General features: G+C 42.6%; 1 protein-coding gene across 1 annotated transcript in view; it reads right to left on the reverse strand.

The window, feature by feature from the left end:
- camkk1a (calcium/calmodulin-dependent protein kinase kinase 1, alpha a) overlaps positions 1 to 23493 on the reverse strand; it is a 133744-nt gene that overhangs the window by 76502 nt on the left and 33749 nt on the right. The window contains 2 exon segments of the mRNA XM_070449255.1: positions 13621 to 13685; positions 13688 to 14061. Of these exon segments, the coding sequence (XP_070305356.1) occupies positions 13621 to 13685; positions 13688 to 13961 (339 nt within the window). The 5' untranslated portion in view covers positions 13962 to 14061.

Raw genomic sequence — 23493 nt, forward strand, 5'->3', positions numbered from 1 at the left:
AAGAGAGGAGAGAAGAGAGAGAGAGGAGAGAGAGAGAGGAGGAGAGAGAGAGAGAGAGAGAGAGAAAGAGAGAGAGAGGAGAGAGAGAGCAGAGAGAGAGGAGAGAGAGAGAGAGAGAGACAGAGAGGCAGACAGACAGATGGACAGGTGGACAGACAGAAAATAGTGAAAGAAAGGAAGGGAAGGGAAGCTAGACCCGCTCTTTCGGGGTCGGGTCGATCAAGAGAGAGAGAATTTAATTTTAAGATCTATTTTATAGAGCATAATACCCATAAAACCTTGCGGTCAAACAGGGAAATGGTTCCAATCATTTTTCCACCATTCATTTTTCCCATAGGGAATTTTAGAAACACTTCAATTAAGGGCTTGTTTCATTAGGCTTACACTGGTGGTGATGTTTTGAAAACCGAGTAAATTTCTCTAGGACAAGGTGATTTTATCAATATATTCACCTGTATTTACCTCCAACAAATGAATGCTAAATAGCTGCTAATGAGAGAGGAGAGAGAGAGAGAAAGAGAGAGAGAGAGAGCGAGAGAGAGAGAGAGGAGAGCGAGAGAGAAGAGAGAGAGAGAGAGAGGAGAGAGAGAGAGAGGAGAGAGAGAGAGGAGAGAGAGAGGGAGAGAGAGAGATGGACAGACCAATAAAAATTTAAATAAAGAGGGAGAGAAGGAAGGAATAATAATGAGAAAGTGGGGATTTAAACTGGGTGCTGTTGCTAGCCTGCTCTGTCGGGTTGATCGATAGAGATAGAGAGAGACAAAGAGCGAAAAGGGAAAGAGCGAGAACATTGTGTGATTGAGTGGAGTTCCCTCATTACGGTGAGAAAGCTGTGGTTTAGGCTTAGACAGTCCAGGTCTTGGCCCTGAAACTGGGGCTCTGCACTGGAGCTGTGAGCATGTTTACAGACTGACTGGGGCTGAAACTAAGCCCTGGATACAGTCAATCAATGAATCAAACTTATTTTATATAAGCCCGTTTTACATTAGCAGTTGTCACAAAGTGCTTAACAGATACCCAGCCTAAACCCCAAAGAGAGCAAGCAATGCAGAGGCAGAAGAGCACAGTGGCTAGGAAAACTCCCTAGAAGGCAGGATCTTGGGAAGAAATGTAGAGAGGAACCAACTACTGTACACTACAGGCCACAGACACACAGGGGGAGAGGGGAGTGTTCTACTCGTGTAATGGGTGAGGTAGTGTAGTACAGCATAGAGGGTGAGGGGAGTGTAGTACAGCACAGAGGGTAAGGGTAGTGTAGTACAGGCACAGAGGGTGAGGTAGTGTAGTACAGCACAAAAGGGTAGAGGTAGTGTAGTAGTAAGCAGCAAAGAGGGTGAGGTAGTGTAGTACAGAAAGAGGGAGAGAAGGAAGGAATAATAATGAGAAAGGTGGGGATTTAAACTGGGTGCTGTTGCTAGCCTGCTCTGTCGGGTTGATCGATAGAGATAGAGAGAGACAAAGAGCGAAAGGGAAAGAGCGAGAACATTGTGTGATTGAGTGGAGTTCCCTCATTACGGTGAGAAAGCTGTGGTTTAGGCTTAGACAGTCCAGGTCTTGGGCCCCTGAAACTGGGGCTCTGCACTGGAGCTGTGAGCATGTTTACAGACTGACTGGGGCTGAAACTAAGCCCTGGATACAGTCAATCAATGAATCAAACTTATTTTATTAAGCCCGTTTTACATTAGCAGTTGTCACAAAGTGCTTAACAGATAYCCAGCCTAAACCCCAAAAGAGAGCAAGCAATGCAGAGGCAGAAGAGCACAGTGGCTAGGAAAAACTCCCTAGAAGGCAGGATCTTGGGAAGAAATGTAGAGAGGAACCAACTACTGTACACTACAGGCCACAGACACACAGGGGGAGAGGGGAGTGTTCTACCGTGTAATGGGTGAGGTAGTGTAGTACAGCACAGAGGGTGAGGTAGTGTAGTACAGCATAGAGGGTAAGGTAGTGTAGTACAGCACAGAGGGTAAGGTAGTGTAGTACAGCACAGAGGGTGAGGTAGTGTAGTACAGCACAAAGGGTGAGGTAGTGTAGTACAGCACAGAGGGTGAGGTAGTGTAGTACAGCACAGAGGGTGAGGTAGTGTAGTACAGCACAGAGGGTGAGGGGAGTGTAGTACAGCACAGAGGGTGAGGTAGTGTAGTACTGTACAGTACAGCGGATGAGTGGCGTGTGCCAATGCATAGGGAGAGCCAGAGAGGGTGTGAGTCAAGCGTAGTACTACAAGAGGTATGAAGACACAAACACACAGTGAGACACAGAGTGTAAGGTATGCTACTGTATGTGGAGTGAGATGCAGGAAGTGAAAGTGAGTGAGCGAAAGAGAGAGGGACAGAGAGGGAGAGATAAAGAAAAACCGGACACTGTTGTTAGCCCATTGTGCCAGGTCCAGCTATTGTTTGGCGCATGCTCAGTGACATCTCCACTGCAGTATATACTGTATCTGAGCTGATGGATAAAGAGCTGGGCCATGCTGAAGAACTTAAATCATCACATACAAAAACACGCATGCACGCACGCACGCACACGCACACACACACACACACACACACACACACACACACACACACACCACACCACACCACACAGAGGTACACCACACAACACACACACACTCACACACACACACACAATGACTCAAGACATCTCAAATAAATCACCCAGGTCTTCATACATCCCAATGACTTACTCCATGACCTCATCATCATCAGAGTGGCCCTGTCCCCTCCCTACATGCTTAGAAAAAATGGTTCCAAAACGGTTCTTGGCGGAGGGATAGGGCTCTACCAAGATTCGTTTTGAACTGAAGAACYCTTTTTGGAAGACAACGGTTCATTGTAAGGCAAAGGGTTCTACCTAGAATCTTTAACATGCAGAGTAGCGTTTTTGGGAAGAAAGGTTATTTGATGATTCTTTGGAAGGCAAGAAGGGTTCTACATATATACAGTATATCATATTTTCCAACATGCGGTATTGCAGGGTGATTTTCAGAATTGTTAATTTAATGTGTTTTTGCATGTTTTTATTTTTATTTAACCTTTATTTAACTAGGCAAGTCAGTTAAGAACACATTCTTACTTTACAATGACGGCCATGTACATTGATTGGCTGATTAATGTTATGCTACACAAAGATAAACGTTTTTTTTAAACTAAACTAATCTGTTAGTAGTTGGACTTATTGCACCCATTACTGAGATTGTTGTTCCAGTTTAGATGATTGTTGGTAGTCTCAGTATTCAATCTTCCCTACCCTGGCAGTCATTCTGAATGAAGGTTGTGGGTGATAAAAAATGTCACTTGTTGGATATCCTAACACTGGCTGGATTCCAATAGGAATTACATCACTTTGCAAGCCAACATAATGTGACTTGCAGGCCAGATGTGGCCTATAAACCAGGGGTTTCCTAACACCACTGTGTAATGGTATAACTAGGCCCTCAACTAAAGGCCTTATGATATATACTCAGTTTATTAGGTACACCACCCCATTCACTAAAATTGTTAACTCAATGTGAGTCACGTGGCCKTGGCTTGCTACATAAAGCAGGCAGACAGGCATCGAGGCATTCAGATAGTGTTCGATTGAATGTTAGAATGAACAAAACGACTGACCTAAGTGACATTTGAGCGTTGTATGATCACCGGTGCCAGGCATGCCAGTTCCAGTCAGTGGTGGAAAAAGTACCCAAATGTCATACTTGAGTAAAAGTAAAGGTACCTTCATAGAAAATGACTCAAGTAAAAGTGAAAGTCACCCATATAAAATAATACTTGAGTAAAAGTCTAAAAGTATTTGGTTTTAAATATACTTAAGGATCAAAAGCCAATGTAATTGCTAATATATACGTAAGTATTAAAAGTAAAAGTATAAATCATTTCAAATTCCTTATATTTAGCAAACCAGACGGCACGATAGCCAGGGTCACACTCCAACACTCAGACATGATTTACAAACAAAGCATTTGTGTTCAGTGAGTCTGCCAGATAAGAGGCAATAGGGATGACCAGGGATGTTCTCTTGATAAGTGCATGAATTTGAGCATTTTCCTGTCCTGCTAGCCATTCAAAATGCAACGAGTACTTCTGGCTGTCAGGGAAAATGTATGGAGTAAAAATTACATTATTTTCTTTAGTAATGTAGTGAAGTAAAAGTAAAAGTTGTAAAAAATATAAATAGTAAAGCACAGATTCCCAAAATAATGACTTAAGTAGTACTTTAAAGTACTTTTAATTAAGTACTTTACACCACTGGTTCCAGTATCTCAAAAATGTCTGGCCTCCTGGGCTTTTCACGCACAACAGTGTCTAGGGTTTACCGAGAATGGTGCAACAAACAAAAAACATCCAGTCAGCGGCAGTCCAGTTGGCGAAAACAGCTTGTTAATTAGGTCGAAGGTCACAAACAGGCAAATAACGGCACAGTACAACTGTGGTGTGCAGAACGCCATCTCGGAACGCACAACTTGTAAGTCCTTGTCACGGATGGGCTACTGCATCAGATGACCCAGAAAGCCATTCCTCCCTCCCTCCCTCTATTACTCCACCTATTCCTCCACTCCCTTCTACCCTCTCGGGGGTGAGAGTTGCTGAGCTGTCATTTCCTTCTATGCATCTCTCCCTTGACACGTCTCTTCCTCCTCTCCTTGTCCATTGATTTCTCATTTCTCCTCATGTCTTACAGGGAGGATGGATATCATGTTCCCCATTTAGTAACTGGTCGAAACAAGCGTACTATGTAGGGAATAGGGTGTCATTTGGGACGCACACACTTAGACACAGATATGAATACTGTAGCGCACTGAGAGAATCTCCAACCAAAAAAACATCCTGTGTAGCCTGCTGCTGCATCACGAGTATGGCAACAAAACCATCTCTTTCTTTCCCTTAGTTTACTTAGCATGGAGGTGGAGAAGGGTATAAACTACACCTCCATTTTAGTTCTGTCCCTCAACTCGAAGTGGCCCTGTAGGAGAGAGTGATCAATAGTCTTCTTCCAACTCCTCAGTGAGCGTAGAGACACACACACACACCTGAGTGCACTGCGGGAGGATGGTGGCCTGCTGAGATAGACATTAGTCAACCCTGACTAAATATCGGGTGATGAGTCAATAATTAGAGAAGGGAGATTTATTGGTGCCACAACGCTGCTCATGCTTTTTCTGCAAAGTGGGAAGGCGATGCTGTCATTGTGGTTGGGAAGTGAGGAGAGAGTGTGGGGGGAGAGAGAAAAGAGATGAGAGATGAGAGAGAGAGAAAAGGGAGAGATTCTACAGGAACATAAAAAATATGRGACAAAGGATGTGGGATGCTATTGTGGATGTGTTTGTAATCATGCGTCTGTGTGCTGTGTTTTGTCTAATACTGGTAAAGTATCTCTGCATTGTTTGTTTCAGGTGTTTCTCTACAGATTACTGTGTTTAATCCTCGGTTTAAAAACAAGAGACTGAAATTAAAGCCACATAAATAAAACTCATGGTGGAGAGGGGGGGGGGTGAGGGATTAGCAGGGAGAAAAATAGAGCAAGAAGGTACGGAAGGAGAAAGAAAGAGAGGCGAAGCATAGTGACTGAGAGAGAAAGAGACGGACAGAAACAATGACAAACATTGATAAATACTCCACCGCTTAATAGAGGAAAAACATGTTCTCTCCATGCCATTATACTGTAGGTCAGGGGTAGGAACTTGATTCAGCCGCGGGCCGATTGTTGTCGGAGCCGATGGTCGAGGGGGCGGGACATAATTATAATAATTTGTACACTGCAAATTGACCACAACTAAGCCAAAAAATACTGTATATATATAATTTCATACCTTGATTACATTGAGACACGATCACATACACTGAGAGTACTAAACATTAGGAACACCTGCTCTTTCCATGACATAGACTGACCAKGTGAATCAAATCAAATAAAAATAAAAATGTCACATACACATGGTTAGCAGATGTTAATGCGAGTGTAGCGAAATGCTTGTGCTTCTAGTTCCGACAATGCAGTAATAACCAACTGAATCGAGGTGAAAGCGATGATCCCTTATTGATGTCACTTGTTAAATCCACTTCAATCAGTGTAGATGAAAGGGAGGAGACAGATTAAAGAAGGATTTTTAATCCTTGAGACAATTAAGACATGGATTGTGTATGTATGCCATTCAGAGGGTCAATGGGCAAGACAAAAGACTTAAGTCTCTTTGAATGGGGTATGGTAGTAGGTGCCAGGCGTACCGGTTTGAGTGTGTCAAGAACTGCAACGCTGCTGGATTTTTCATTCTCAACCATTTCCCGTGTGTATCAAGAATGGTCCACCACCCGAAGGACATCCAACCAACTTGACACAATTTTGGAAAGCATTGGAGTCAACATGGGCCAGCATCCCTGTAGAACTCTTTCAACACCTTGTAGAGTCCATGCCCCTACAAATTGAGGCTGTTCTGAGGGCAAAAGACGGGGGGTGCAACTCAATATTAGGAACTCAATATCCTAATGTTTTGCACACTCAGTGTGTGTCTCTTCTATTATTTGTGGAAAGAATTTGTGAACACATTTTTATTATATTTACCCCTTTTCTCCACATTTCCGTGGTTTCCAATTGGTAGTTACAATCTTGTCCCATCGCTGCATCTCCCGTACCAACTCAGGAGAGGCGAAGGTCGAGAGCCATGTGTCCTCCAAAACACGAACCCTCCAAGCCACACTACTTCTTGACATGCTGCTCGCTTAACCCCGAAGCCAGCTGCACCAATGTGTCGGAGGAAACACCGTACAGCTGGCGACCGAAGTCAGCGTGCATGCGCCTGGCCCACCRCAAAGAGTCGCTAGAGCGCGATGGGACAAGGACATCCCAGCCTGCCAAATCCTCCCCGAACCCGGATGACGCTGGGCCAAATTGTGCACCACCTCTTGGGTCTCCCGGTCGTGGTTGGCTGCGACACAGCCCGGGATCGAACCCGGGTCTGTAGCAGTGGAGGCTCCTCAGTGAAATTTCATAAAAATAAAAATAGTGAAACATAAAAAAAGTTATCCTTTTTAGATAAAACTATGCTAAATATATTCATGTCAAAARAATTATTGATTAAAACACACTGTTTTGCAATGAAGGCCTACAGTAGCCTGAACAGCACTGTCTGGGGTAGCACCATGGTGTAGCCGGAGGACATCTAACTTCCGTCCTCCTCTGGCTGCATTGACTTCAATAACAAATCGGCTACAATAGGAGGTTCGTAGGCCTCACTCCCTTCCATAGACATACATGGTAATTATCACCATTTCCGGAGGATGTCCTCTAAACAATCAAAGCTTTTGCAGTATGATCTGACATGTTATCCATCCAATAATGGAATTAGGATCAGAGAATGGACCTAGTGTGTTGTGTTGGGGTTGTGCCACAGAGCATTATGGGGGTTCTATGTGTTGCTTTGTGTCATTGCTGGATAGAGATTAAGATTGAAGAGTGATAGTTGAGCATTTAGTTGATATTATTCAACTCAAATGTGTTTTTTCTAATTACAGGAGACGGAGGAGGTTTTCACACTCAGTGTATGTCTCTTCTCAGTTATAAATAGTTTTTCTCGGTTTTAGAACTTTATTTTTGTCACACCCTGATCTGTTTCACCTGTCCTTGTGCTCGTCTCCATCCCCCTCCAGGTGTTGCCCATCTTCCCAATTATCCCCTGTGTATTTATACCTGTGTTCTCTGTTTGTTTCCAGTTTATCTTGTTTGTTCAAGCTTACCAGTGTGTTTCCTGTCAGCACCTATCTTTTCCCAGCCTCTCTTTTCTCGTCCTCCTGGTTTTTGACTGTACCTTTGCTCCACCTCTGGATTACTGAACTCTGCCTGTCCCTGACCCCGAGTCTGCCTGCTGTCCTGTACCTTTGCCCTACCCCGGATTATCGACCCCTGCCTGCCTTGACCTGTCTTTTCCCTGTTGCTACAATAAACATTGTTACTTCGACAGTCTGCATCTGGGTCTTACCTTGATTCCTTATCATTTTTGTGTCCAGTTAAATTTTCCTTGCTAACTTCAGTAGCTAGCTAGYTACCAGCTTGAGTGTACAGTTGAGTGTACAGTTCTCCGCCAGAATGGTAGAATGGCCAACACTGCTGAAAATGTGGTGGACTTTTTGTTGAAGAACCCCTTTCTATTCTCTGGGGTACACAGAAAAGGTGCAAATTAACAGGGAGCCTTTCATCAAGCCGCCTGTATTGCTGGCCTTGCCTGCTTTTTTGAAAGTCTGAGCCTTGGTCAAAAGGTGGGTACAGTGACCTGAAGAACATTGAGCTAAACGGCAAAACAAAAGCAGGGAGCAGATAAATGCCTACATCAGATTCAACCTTCTTTGAAAAAGCTGCATCGATTATGACAAAGGTCTGCGTATTCAAACTGCGCAACACAACAAGAAAGTAAGAAGAAACAAGGATGTTCTCAACACCACTGCGTTTTTGCCCATGGAAGAATCTGCTTTTAGAGGATACGTCAAGAGGGAAAGTTCCACCAACAAGGGCAACTACAAGGAGCTTGCAGAGATAATTGCCCGTTACGATGCTTTACTTGCTGAACATATCGATCTATCGACTGTCTTTTCTGGGATGTCGAAAATAATTCTGAATGATTTGATAGCTACCATCCATTAAAAGTTAGATGAAAGAGAGAGGTTGACGCAGCGCATTTTTTTGCGTGTGCTTAAGTAGGCTTTCCACTTTCCTCCAGTATTTATTTAGCAAAGATGATAACACATAATCACTCCGGACAGACACAAGCAAAAACTCATGACATAAATGTTGCAGCATTAGAAATCTGACATGCTGTATGGGATGAAAACAAGACTATTGTCACGACTCCTACCGAAGGTGGCTCCTCTTCCTGTTCGGGTGGCACTCGGCGGTCGTCGTCACCGGCCTACTAGCTGCCATCGATCCCTTTTCCCTTTTCTGTTGGTTTGGTCTGATTTGTTTCACACGTTTCTTGTTTAGATTTTGAGTTGGGCTATCGGACTTGATTATTTTTCCCACTGTGTTGACGTGTGGTAGTGCGTGTTGTTTAGTTACCTGTTTTGGGCATTTGTTTGATTACGCCCAGTTTCGTGGAGAGTACTACTTTTCCCTGTGCGTAATAAAGCGCTATTCTGAACTTTCTGCCTCCTGCACCTGACTCCGCACCCACTACGCCTAGTGTGTTACAACTCATTTTCAGTCTGATTAACCGTAGGCTACTAATAATAGCAGATGCATACAGCCTATGCGCCCTGTCCATCTGGTCAGGGTAGACTAATTGGCAACTTTATGTATTTATAGGCCATTTGTGTGTCAGGAGAAAATGTGAATGTGATCAAATTTAGTTTATATTCAAAATTGGGCTGGCTAGGCTGCCTATACGTTTTTAATCCAAAGTTATTAACTGGAATTAATCAATCAACATCATAGTGATGACAGAGTAAAAAATGTAGAAGGCCTACAGTTGCATTGGCCTGCATGATGCAAACATGCATAAAGCAAGCTCAGCCTTGTGAGTTGTATTGTCTATCAGTTGTCATCTATGGTTGTCCTAATCTAATCTAAAGTCGTGGATGTCGATTATGGCAGCCCCCCACACCTCTTTGATTCAGTTGGGTTAAATGCGGAAGACACATTTCAGTTGAATGCATACAAGAAAGTAAGAAGAAACAAGGATGTTCTCAACACCACTGCGTTTTTGCCCATGGAAGAATCTGCTTTTAGAGGACACGTCAAGAGGGAAAGTNACAAGAAAGTAAGAAGAAACAAGGATGTTCTCAACACCACTGCGTTTTTGCCCATGGAAGAATCTGCTTTTAGAGGACACGTCAAGAGGGAAAGTTCCACCAACAAGGGCAACTACAAGGAGCTTGCAGAGATAATTGCCCGTTACGATGCTTTACTTGCTGAACATATCGACCTATCGACTGTCTTTTCTGGGATGTCAAAAATAATTCTGAATGATTTGATAGCTACCTGTCTAGGTATCCCCCTTTCTCTTTCCCTTAAATATATATGAACAAATATAAGGTAGCTGCAGTTTGACAGGGTTTTCATCACCCCCAGGGCCAGGAGTTTTCCCAGGAGTTTTTTAAAAACCATCATAGCCCAGAGAAAACCTTTTTACAACTGATTAATCACTGTCATACCTTATAGGGTCCAGAGTTTTCCTAGTTAGGTTAGCATATAAGGAAAAACTCCAGGCCCCAGGGGGTAAAAATTGCCCCACCGCTCTGGGACCTATGGTGTCACCAGTCTGCTTGCAGGTGTCAGTTATCGTCAGGTATGTGGATGATCAGGGATTTATTCAGGAACGTTTCTCGGGCTACTTTGATGTGTCAAGTGGGCGAGTTCGTGCAGTCTGTGTTTGACTTGAGGAATTTTCAGATGTCTGAATTTAACTTCATAGAGAAACTCGTTGTGCCAACCTACGATGGCGCAGCTGTAATGGAATGTATCTGCTATTTGTAGAGTCCCCTCCTGTTCCCTGATTAAGAGGTGATGACTACTCCACTCCACTACCATTGTCAACTTTCTCCTGACATGAACTGAAGCCACGTCTCATGTGCCCGCTCAACCACTGGCACATTGGATGTTTCCCCTCCAAGCACTGTGAGTACCCCTATCAATTTTCTCTAATTACTGTATGTAGAGCTAATCACATACACAAACACAAATCACATTATTACACATCAATGATTTTACTCCTTGCTTGGACTAACTCATTCTTAGCTCTTTTGTCTAACTGTGTAGTGTGTTGTGTTATAGTTTTTTGTCTTCACAGTCAAATCCTGTCCTGCACTGGTCAAGCCTCTGAACACTCATGCCTCATACCCTCATTCAATCACTGCTGTGATCCCTTTCCATCACTGTGTAAGTAGCCCTCTCGTAAATGTCTTYATTAAATGCTTTAGGTTAAAATAATTAGTCTTTGACCATTTTTGAAACACACTTTGTCATCTCCCACACCTATACCGTGGGTCTCCCATCCTCCTCAATTTTTCAAGTCACCAGCCTCCACTTGTCTGTAGTGATGCCTCTAGCACTGYGATGCAGTGCCTTAGACCGCTGCTCCACTTGGGAGGTCCGGTGAACACATTCTTTGCTGAATTTCTGGTTATTTTGGTATTGTTTGACTAAAAACAATCACCCGTGGGATGGTTTGAGGTTACGTCAAAAATGCTAAAATAAGCAGGAATTCAGCCGAAAAAAATTTCATTTAGGGAATCTGTTCACCAAGTATTCCCACGAATGGATATCCACCTGTTGCCGACCCCTGTCGTAGGTTATCCATTGTGAGTGAGGTCAGAAGCATTTCCTGGTTCCTTGTCAATCAGCACCGCTACAGCCTGGATGATGCTAACCTCTGCATACCTCCACAGAATGCACAGCGTGAACAACCTGTATGCGTCCCAATTCACACCCTATTCCCTAAAAGTGCACTCCTTTTGACCAGAGACCTATGGGGAATAGGGTGCCATTTGGGACGCATCCTAAGCCCGGATTCTGCTAACCTTTGTGCGTCCCATATGACACCCTATTCCCTATATAATGCACTATTTTTGACCAGAGCCCTGTGGATCCCAGTCAGAGGTAGGGCACTAGGGAATAAGGTGCCATTTGAGACAAACTGACAGCCAGAGCCAGAAAGAACCCTTAAACTGCTCATTCCCACATTTGTATTTCTGAACAGTCTCCATGTGTCAGTCAGAGTGGCTTGCATGTCATAGCAAAGTAGGATACACTCATCTCCCTACCTGACAGTTCTACTTCCTGAACTGAAAAAAAGAGAGGAAAACCAACATTTCATTAAAAAGAGTGTCTTTCAGAGAAGAGCTGGTGGAATACACTCAAGTTGTACAACTGACGTACAACACATTTGGCATAATGGTTGTGATTCAACAGAGAGTTTTTCTTGAACAAAAATAAGTACACAAGGGTTGTGCAGACAAAACCTCTATCACAAAAATATAAGATATTTCATAACGATTGTGACAAATTCATTTTACATCAGTTGTGAAACCTAATTGTGGACAGGTACTTAAATGTAAGAAATAGTCTATATACTACACTGGTTATTCCCTTCTCATTCCATGTCCAGACAACCAACTCCTGAGCCTCTCTATACATAAAACACCATGTCACTTTGAGTGTTTATCAGGGGGCTGGTATAGAGGAGGATGTGTCCCACACAAGGTAAAGCGGTATTGACTAACAGTCAAACACCACACACACACACACACACACACACACACACACACACACACACACACACACACACACACACACACACACACACACACACACACACACACACACACACACACACACACACCCACCACACACCACACACACACACACACACCACGTGACTGATTGCACCTACATGTCAGTGATGAATCAGGTACCTGCTGAGCTCACCGATGTGACCAAGCAACCACACTGTTCTTATGTAATTACCCTAACCTAATACAACAACTCAATAATGATGTGAAGACTGATGTACTCTGACATTCACTAATTCTCCAAGATACATTTTAATGGGAAAAAATGACAAGAAGTCTCAATTGAATGCATGACTGGATTTGTATATATTTTACCGGTAATACAACAATTCCCCACAGATTGCAATTGGATCCACTTGGGTATTAACTATTAGGTACATGATTTGGATTCCAATTCTTGAGGTATAGTCGAAGAGTAAGTGAAGTAAGTCTCATCCCAATGCCACCATATTCCCTATTAAGGGGACTACTTTTGACCAGATCTCTAGGAAATAGGGTGCCATTTAGTACGCACTCTTGGAGACTATTTCCTAGTGCTCTCTCACATGAGACCAGATGGTAATTCAGCTAGAGGCAGAATATTCAAGATGTAGATTACAGATTTCATGTCCCCGAGCATAGCACTGATTCATCAGAGCACACATGTAGGCTACACGCACTGCACACACACACACACACACACACACACACACACACACACACACACACACACACACACACACACACACACACACACACACACACACACACACACACACACACACACACACACACACACACACACACACACACACACACCACACACACACACACACACAAATGGCTGTTAAGACTTAAGCTCTAAGAGAGAGAAATCTCCTGACCTGACCCCTCTGTCTGACTGACCGCTTAGTGGCACATCACACGCGGGACATTCACTTTCTATCTGATACAGAAACAGAGGTTACTTTGCATTAAAAAGCACCGAGTCACAATTGCACGATGGACCATACAATCCTACTTATTCAATGTCTGAGAACCCTGGTCACAACACGCACAGCTAAAACCCTCACGCCAACCTTGACTGCAACAGAGAAATATGATTTTTTCACTATTGTGGCTTCGTGTCCTCAACATTTTGTATTTTATTTCTATTCAGCCTTTATTTTAAAACCCAGATGAAGTGAACTCTTGATATTCTGCCAGATGCTCTACACTTAAACTATGTCTCCAAACCCTTATAAACCTAACAGTTATCCCTCTTTAATCCAACTCCATTATTTCCAGAGGAGCATCATAATGTTTATTGCAGTTAATTGAATTCTCTCTCTCTCCCTGTTAGGTGCAGAGTCAGTTCTCTCACCTTCTGCGTCTGAGATGGAGACCGTTTGGACTCCACGGTGGTCTGCTTTGCCACACGGGGGAGACGTTGAGCCCCTCCGACCCTCCCCTAGATGGGTACGTGCCCCGCTCCTGTAGCGACAGCTTCCTCCCTGAGAGGTGTGGCCGCTGAGCAGGGCCCTTCTTAGCTCCTCCTTGCTGAGCCCCAATCCTCACGCCATTGGCCGGTGAGCCGCCCGTCTCGGTGGTCGTCACAGTCACGGTGGCCATCATGGCGGTGAGGTCACTGCGGTCAGGGGTCATTGGGTCGGGGTCAGGGCTGAGGCCGTCCCTTCTGCAGCCCGGGTCGGAACTCATTGCCATCACTGGATGGAGGGATGGGGGAGCGCAGGACGAAGAGGAGGTGAGAGCCCACCAGCATCAACGTGGTGTGGGTCTGGGCCAGCCTGGGGGAGCACTGGATCTGCAGGGAACCGAGAGAGGCGAGAGGGATGAGTTCATATAGAGAAAATGATTTTAATTTATATTTCCATTTCACATTTCTTTACCCGGGAAGTCCCATTGAGGTCAGGAGACCTCTTTTCCAAGAGCTGGCCAAGATGGCAGCTCAATAAAAAGCCATAGATCAAACACACTACTATGGCATGGATATCATATGATCTGAATGATATGGACATTGATATTGTATTATGTTCCATGACTAACAGGTAAGTGATAACAACCAGAACAATGTAATCTACCCAAGAACACGTATCACAATATACTGCGTAGTTTGATTGAGTCAAGTTCACACATCTAAAAGGTCGCACTGTCATGTATAGGCAGTTTATGACATTGTGCTCTGAGGACAGCCAAGGTAAATAACTACTGTAGGATGGTGTTTTGTCATCCAGACACCTCAGTGCCCCCCTTCTATCTCTCTCTCCCTCTCTCTCTCTCTCTCTCTGTGAGAAGCTGATTGTTCCAGCAGGGCCGGCCAGCAGATTAAGTCGCCCAAGCGTGTGTGTGCGTGTGTGTGTGCCGTGTGTGTAGTTGTCTAGGCATGGGTGATCTAATTTAAATAAATGACCCTGTGATAAAAGTCAATCTAGGCCCAGCACAGTTAATTATGATCCATTCCTCTGGACATGCCCCTACTGTGAGTGTGTGTGTGTTAACACAGCTCTGATCAACAACATCCACTTTCTCATGCAATTACTCTGACTGCGTGTGTGTGTGTGGATGTGTATGTGTGTGTAGGTGTATGTGTGTGTGCTTGAACCTGTGTGACAATCACAGCAGATCTTTGTTCATTTGTGAGCCCTTTTATCACAAATGTAAATCAGGGAAGTAGATAGTCATAGTGAGCTGGTATCAAAGCAAGGCTGTGCAGCCAGTTGGTTGATGTGTTGTTGTCTCTGCAGATGAGAGAGCACAGATATGCAAAGTGGACCAGATCTACTCCATCCAGTTATCCATCCAAAGCCCAGGAAGGGAAGAAGATCTGACGAGAAATCTCTCACATTTACAATCCTTCCATCTCAAAGAGCCCTTCTGCATCTATCTTAGTCAGGGAGTAACACACACACACAGTGAGTAATGCACGCACCCACACATGTACACACACACGTGCACACACACACACACACACCTCCTTCGTGAAAAGCTGCTCTGGTGATTAATGCTTTTACCTCCAAGAGCTCAATGTGTCCACCTCTTTAGGGTCGATAGTCCAGAGAAAGGGGCTTGATTGGATATAAAATGGTGAATCTATTGACAATAACCTTTGTGAGGAGTTTCAGTTGTCTGAATATCAATACTCTTTTAGAGGTTCCATTTAGAGTAGTGAAATGGGACATCGTCGTCTTCTGCTATTCCTGAGATTTCTATCCGTTTAGTTGGACTCAGAGTGCCTTATATTCTAAAATAACTGAGTGCTCCAGTTTTAACTTGGGTCAAATKATTTCATGCCGCATTTTATTTTTCACCAGGGCAGTCTTGGCTCCATGTCAATTGGAGTCTTTTCACAGAAACATACATGTTTGATTTTATCAAGTATCACTGCCTCTCTCTCACTCACAACAAGCACGGCAGGACACACACATATCAGGGGGGGGGGGTAAATAAATATGGCGTTCTCTTCTCCACAAAGGGGAAGGCAATTTGTTTCCATCCCTGGAGGGATAACAGTCAGGGCTTATTGAAATAGAGAACTCTGTGCTTCAGCAGACAAAGTGTCCATTTAAGTGTGTGTGTGTGTGTGTGTGTGTGTGTGTGTGTGTGTGTGTGTGTGCACGAATGGGGACAACTGTGCAAACATTATGTTAAATTGGCATACATTATACCACAGTGTAAGACTGGCTTATGTTGAGTCTAGAAATTAGCAGAAGGTGTGTGTGTGTGCCCACATGAAAAAACACTTCAGCTCAATATAGAATACTATAGTACTTAGAATTCTGAAGTAAACAGTAGTATACTGTTCTACACAATGTAGTATACCTTGATCATGTGTAGTACTTACTGTAGAATTTTGTAGTATACTGTAGAATACTATAGTGCACTACAGTCCACAAAAACACTACAGTAATTACTATAGCGTATACTATAGTATTTAAAAAATAGTATACGATAGTATTTGTTCATGTGGGTGCCAGCATGTGTACGTGTGTGTGTGCTTGCGTGCAAGCGTTTGTGTGTATGTGTGTGTGTGCGTACTTGTCGACCCCACCGTGACAGTTCCCTCACAGTGGGCTGGCAATCTCAGTCCTGGAGGGCTGGCTGCTTGTTGCCCCTGACAACCATTAATGTGGAGGATATTGACAACGCACACATGAATTCAGCTAAAATATTACAGCTTATAGCTTCCAATGTTCCCCGGTCTGATAACTGTTGCTCTACCTAACAGCCTTTTAATTGATTGTGATGATGGTTGAGGCGGAGAGGAGTGGCGGACGCAGGGGAGGGAGGGAGAGAGTTAGAGACAAATACCATTGACTCTTGACCCCATTGAAAAGCCACTTCCTGGTATTAACCGTTCTCTATTAGCCAACCAGTGATTAACTGATGCTACAGCAGCACTCTACTCTACAGGAACCATTCATAGGAACTGAGCCTATCAGGGAATGGCATTCATATGATGTCAGGGAGAGAAAGAGTTCTAAACAAGAGGATGTGATGACTTTTAATAAACAAGAGGATGTGATGACTTTTAATAAACAAGAGGATGTGATGACTTTTAATTAACAAGAGGACTGTGATGACTTTTAATAAACAAGAGGACTGTGATGACTTTTAATTATTATTATTTGCAATGACAACCCGCACAGCAAATTTGCGGGTGCTAAAATCTTGGTGTTGTATCTGAGTGTTGATTCAAGTAGGGTTAACACCTGCGGGATTGAAATTGACACCACTTGCAGTGAATAAATGAAGTGTTATTTTAAATCACAATGGAATCACCACCGCGTGGTGTTGTTAATCGGCTGTGTTGTCACTCTCTCAGAGAGAAAAAGACATGGGAGAGGGCTCATTATTATATCATTCCCAGTATGCTTTGTTGCAGGTTGCTTCTTAGAATAGTGAATTTTAATATCTATGTTTCTGCATGCACATTGATCTAATACTACACAAAGATAAATAACATACATTTTTCTAAACTAATCCGATCTGTAAATGGTTGGACTTATTTCACCTGTTTTTGAGATGGTTTTTCCAGTTTTATGGTTTAGGTAGTCTCATTTATCAATTATCAATCAATAACTGTTCTGTTCAGAAAGAAATTAAATAATTCAGAATAGCCTGCTACACCATGAAAATGCCCATAATTTAGCCACAGAGGATCAACAGCTTATTTAAAAAATAGCCTTGCTGTGGATTGTGTGTAGCCCAATAACAAGGCTTAGCCTACAGTCGGTAATGCACGGCAAATCTGTCAGTGAACAGCATGAAGACAAAACAGGCCTTTTGCAATATTTCAAATATTGGAAACCAAATGGCTCCTGCTGAAAAGAAAAGACTCTAATCTGTCTGCTGTAGACTAACAAAATATTTGATCAACTTCCAAATATTGTTTTGCAAAGTAAAACAAGAGCGAGATATAGGCTTTTGGCACGAACGCGTCGGCCATCACCGGTGAGTGAGCTGCGCATCATTGGGTGAGTCAATGAAACTGGAAAGCATGTTTAGGACTATAATTTCCTCCTCATATTGTAGCCTACAATATGTCTCCACACACCTAGGCCTAGGCTATCGATGGATTCAAGGTAGTTTCTATTTGTCTCATATTCTCAGTTTCTATGCGTTTCTAAAAAGGTCAAATGCACTACACAAATGCGATGATATGCCCGCAATGCTTTATTATAAAGGTGATTTTTTCCCCCCCCTCATGCGTTCCAGTACCCCAGAGCTCCCCAGATCACCCCTCTACYGAGTTCACTTTTTGTTCCGSCACCTCCCGATATACAAATCAAGCACTGCTTGGCAGTCATTCTAACTACAGTTGCGGGTGATTAAAAGTTTGAATTGTTGGCTATCCTAACTCTAGCTGGATTACAATAGGAATTATATAACACTTTGCAAGCCGGCATAATGTGACTTGCCGATGGGGCCGCAAACCAGGAGTTTCAACTAGGCTGTCGAAGTAAGCTATTGTCATAAATAATATACTTTTTAAGATCAAATATTATATTAGGCACTCAATTGGTGAAGGCTACAGGACTGAAAGCCATTAAATGCAACAATCAAGTTTCTGTCACTAGCAAACACAGTCATGGGTGGTACTGGTACAATTAAAATCACTCGAAAGGCACCCTGGGGAATAAATATGCAAATAAGGCTAAAACAACCACCCAAAACACGTTACTAACAAGTTCCCTAACACTGAGAAAGTGTTAATTTAAGTCGGAATTTGCAACACCCTTTGTGGTAGGGACCCAACACTCTTGGGGTGTTAGTTTATCAACAACTTGAAAAGTGTTAATTTAACACTATTTGAGATGGTCACATACAGTTGAAGTCGGAAGTTTACATACACCTTAGCCAAATACGTAAAATTCAGTTTTTCACAATTCCTGACACTTAATCCTAGTAAAAATTCCCTGTCTTAGGTCAGTTAGGATCAACACTTTATTTAAGAATGTGAAATGTCAGAATAATAGCAGAGAGAATGATTCATTTCAGCTTTTATTTCTTTCATCACATTCCCAGTGGGTCAGAAGTTTACATACACTCAATTAGTATTTCGTAGCAATGCCTTTAAAGTGTATGTAAACTTCTGACCCACTGGAACTGTGAAACAGTGAATTATAAGTGAAATAATCTGTCTGTAAACAATTGTTGGAAAAATGGCTTGTGTCATGCACAAAGTAGATGTCCTAACCTACTTGCCAAAACTATAGTTTGTTAACAAGAAATGTGTGGAGTGGTTGAAAAACGAGTTTTAATGATTCCATCCTAAGTGTATGTAAACTTCCGACTTCAACTGTATAATTTAGAAGAAAGTGGGTGTTAAACTTCCGATCACAAATTTGCTGTGTGGCAAGAGGCGACTGAAGGTAGCACAGAAGCGACTGGGGGAGGGGAATGGGAGCCAGGAGAAAAGTTTTCCCTTCACACTACCACCACCAAACATATGGTGTAATTCAATATGGTTGAATACGGTTAATTGAGCAGTTCACGTCTCCTCTGCTGTCTACAACTGAATAAAGCTATGATGAAAAAGTCAGAACAAATTGAAAAAGCCTGACATCATCTTGTGTGTGTGTCTGTGTTCTCCATGATTTTTAAGCATACAACAGGAGCCACAACCTTCTCGTTTGAAGCACATTTGAGAACCATTTTAACCCCATTTGGGCTGTGAAACAGTGAAACACTTCCATCCATACCAATCCRATAATAATAAAAGCTTATTTTTTCATAGCATATTGTAGAGGCAGAGCAAAGGAAATGTATAAATAAATACATAATAGACGGTGGAAAAACTTAATGAGATCCTTTTATGAATGAGAGCCAAATGTTATTTCAATCTTTCCACATCTTTCTCCCAATTCATATTGAAAGTATATTCATTCACCAAAACTAATTAGGAGGAGACGAAGAGAGTGCATACAGGTTCTTCTGATTGATACATGATCATCTATTAGCGACCCATATCTCCCTCCTGCTCCGTCTCAATTTGTCTTCTAAATTGGTTTGTTGTGTCCCAGGCAGCAAGCAAAGACTGCGAAGGCCAAAATTGAGATAATTTATAGGTTTTCAGAGCGAGACAGCGCTGAGCGGATAGCACCATGAATAAATCTCAATAATACTACTGATGAAAAAAAAAACATTTCATTGAGTTGTTTTTATGCCATAGCACGAATTGGAAGTGAGGTTCTCGCTTCACGCTGAGTTGTTTTCTCACTGGGTTTCATTCCCAGTTGACAGCTGAGTCATTGATATAACACTGTGACTATATACATAGTGTGTACGTGTGTGTCTATTTCCTTGTGTATTTAAAAAAAAGCCTCCTTTCTCTAGATAGCTGGAACACAAGCTTGTACGTGACCTTGAAGGCTTAGACAGAAATGATCATGTTGTCAGCATGTAGTCTAATCTCCATCCACCAACACAAAACTCTCTCTACAGAGTGGAGGGCAGTGGAGGTCATTCTCTCTCTCTTTCTCTCTTTCTCTCTCTCTCTCTCCCCCTGGTATAGTGTTTGTGTGTAGAAAATCGATAAAAAGGTTGATCACAGATAGCAGTGTGTTGGTGAATGAGGACCCCAGAGTACTGTATGCTGTGGATGTGATGGGTATTGATTTACAGGCTAGAAGCTCCTGAGGCGGAAGAGAGAGCACACTGACAGAAAGCACAGGCCTACTGTGCCTATGGAGTATTACACCGGGACCAATTTAGCTCAGTCAAACTAGGCATTGGCATTTTAAATAATTTCACTATTCAAATAATATCATGATCCACCTCTCTCCCAAGTATAAACTTTGTTTAAACTTGGGAGAGAGGTGCCACAGTACAGGGACATTGAGAGTGAGCTAAATAAATGTGAATACTTGCTACTAATGCTACATCTACCATGGTTACGGGGAGAGGCACAACACTAGAACCGCTACTATCGTTACAACTCCAGGAGCTATAGTACCAGTCAAATGTTTGGACACACCTACTCATTCAAGGGTTTTTCTTTATTTTTGCGATTTTCTACAATGTAGAATACTAGTGAAGACATCAAAACTATGAAATAACACATATGGAATCATGTAGTAACCAAAAAAGTGTTAAACGTGGCCTTCACTGCCCTCCACTCTGTAGAGAGAGTTTTGTGTTGGTGGATGGAGATGAGACTACATGCTGACAATATGATAATTTATGTCCAAGCCTTCAAGGTCACGTACAGGATTGTGTGTGGATTGTGTGCARGTGTGAGTGCATCTGCACGCACAGTGAGGCGAAGACTTTTGGAGGATGGCCTGGTGTCAAGAAGGGCAGCAAAGAAGGCACTTCTCTCCAGGAAAAACATCAGGGACAGACTGATATTCTGCAAAAGGTACAGGGATTGGACTGCTGAGGACTGGGGTAAAGTCATTTTCTCTGATGAATCCCCATTCCGATTGTTTGGGGCATCCGGAAAAAAGCTTGTCCGGAGAAAACAAGGTGAGCGCTACCATCAGTCCGGTGTCATGCCAACAGTAAAGCATCCTGAGACCATTCATGTGTGGGGTTGCTTCTCAGCCAAGGGAGTGGGCTCACTCACAATTTTGCCTAAGAACACAGCCATGAATAAAGAATGGTACCAACACATCCTCCGAGAGCAACTTCTCCCAACCATCCAGGAACAGTTTGGTGACGAACAATGCCTTTTACAGCATGATGGAGCACCTTGCCATAAGGCAAAAGTGATAACTAAGTGGCTCGGGGAACAAAACATCGACTTGTGGTCAATCCTCAAGAGGCGGGTGGACAAACAAAAACCCACAAATTCTGACAAACTCCAAGCATTGATTATGCAAGAATGCGCTGCCATCAGTCAGGATGTGGCCCAGAAGTTAATTGACAGCATGCCAGGGCGGATTGCAGAGGTCTTGAAAAAGAAGGGTCAACACTGCAAATATTGACTCTTTGCATTAACTTCATGTAATTGTCAATAAAAGTMTTTGACACTTATGAAATGCTTGTAATTATACTTCAGTATTCCATAGTAACATCTGACAAAAATAGCTAAAGACACTGAAGCAGCAAACTTTGTGAAAATTAATATTTGTGTCATTCAAAACTTTTGGCCACGACTGTATATAGTCTAAGTGTTGAGAGAATGCCAAGAGTGTGCAAAGCTGTCATCAAGGCAAATGGTGGCTACTTTGAAGAATTTCAAATATAAAAKATATTTTGACTTGTTTAACAMTATTTTGGTTAATACATGATTCCATATGTGTTATTTAATGTCTTCATWATTATTCTACAATGTAGAAAATAGTTTWAAAAAACCTGGAATGAGTAAGTGTGTCCAAACTTTTGACTGTGTGTATTCATTTGAATAACTATACCTACATGAACATATTACCTCGACTAACCGGTGCCCCCACACATTGACTCTGTACCAGTACCCCTTGTATATAGTCTCGCTATTGTTATTTTACTGCTTCTCTTTAATTACTTGTTCCTTATATTTCTTATTCTTGTTTGTATTTTATAAACTGCATTGTTGGTTAGGAGCTTGTAAGTAAGTATTTCACTGTAAGGTCTACACCTGTTGTATTCGGCACATGTGACTAATATAATACATTTGATTTGATACTGTATGTATTGATTCAAATACTGCCCTCACTATTACTCCTACCTACCATTCCGTCAGCAACAGTGATTGCAGCAACTACCCAGTAGGCAAAACTATGAAACTAATTTCAACCAGTTTTGTCCAATTTGACTTAGGGACGGGCACAGTTACTTGAATATCCGAACGGACGTTGGTATTCAATGTCTGTGAGAGTATTCATAAAATGTATAATCATTCATTGAGATCATCATCATTCATTGAGATTCTTCAAACAATGAAACAATGAAAATGTAATTATGTATGTGACAGTGCTACACAGAAGGATATACCATGAAATTTGAAATTCTTAATTCAATAATCAGAGGTGATTGTTGGGCCTGTCGGATTGGATGATGACTTTTGTTGTTGTATCTGATCGCTATTGCTCTATAAATCGTATTGACAGACCTCCTTCAATTCCCCAGTGGTGTAAAGTAATTMAGTWAAAAAAAATGTAAGTACTACTTAAGGAGGTCTGTCACTACAGTTTATAGAACAATAGCGATCAAACAACAAAAGCCATCATCCAGTCCGACAGGCCCAACAATCACCTCTGATCACATGCAGGCCTACATTCAGTTGCCTTCATACTGCATAATGTTCTGCATGCAGTCATATGGAGTTGAAGAGCTTTTGGTAACAATAATGTGGYCTCTGCAACCTGACAGCTGCACATGATAAGAGGCTGTCCCCTCCTGCACCTGTCCAAAGGTGGACACTTTAGTGGTGGACATTTACCGGTGGTGTGAGTACATATAAAGAGAGATAACATTAGGGGAAAAGTCTTCAGAAAGATAATCACACACGCATGTGTAACAGTATTGTTTTCGTCCCTATCCTTGTCCCAACCTGAGCTTGAACCAGAGACCCTCTGAACACATCGACAACAGTCACCCTCAAAGCATTGTTACCTCTACACAAAAGCCCACAAAAAAAACACACACACACTATGTTGGCCCGCCACACAAGGGACCATGAGATTGACCTTCCACTAAACAAGGGGAGCTGCTTTCACAGTCCTAATGCAACCAGGTTCTTTGTGTTTCGATCCTGCATGAGTCTTCCAGGCAGACAACAATTTGAACCATTCCCCTTATACAGTGACGGTGT

Source organism: Salvelinus sp. IW2-2015, linkage group LG20, assembly GCF_002910315.2.
Source record: "Salvelinus sp. IW2-2015 linkage group LG20, ASM291031v2, whole genome shotgun sequence".
NCBI lineage: Eukaryota > Metazoa > Chordata > Actinopteri > Salmoniformes > Salmonidae > Salvelinus > Salvelinus sp. IW2-2015.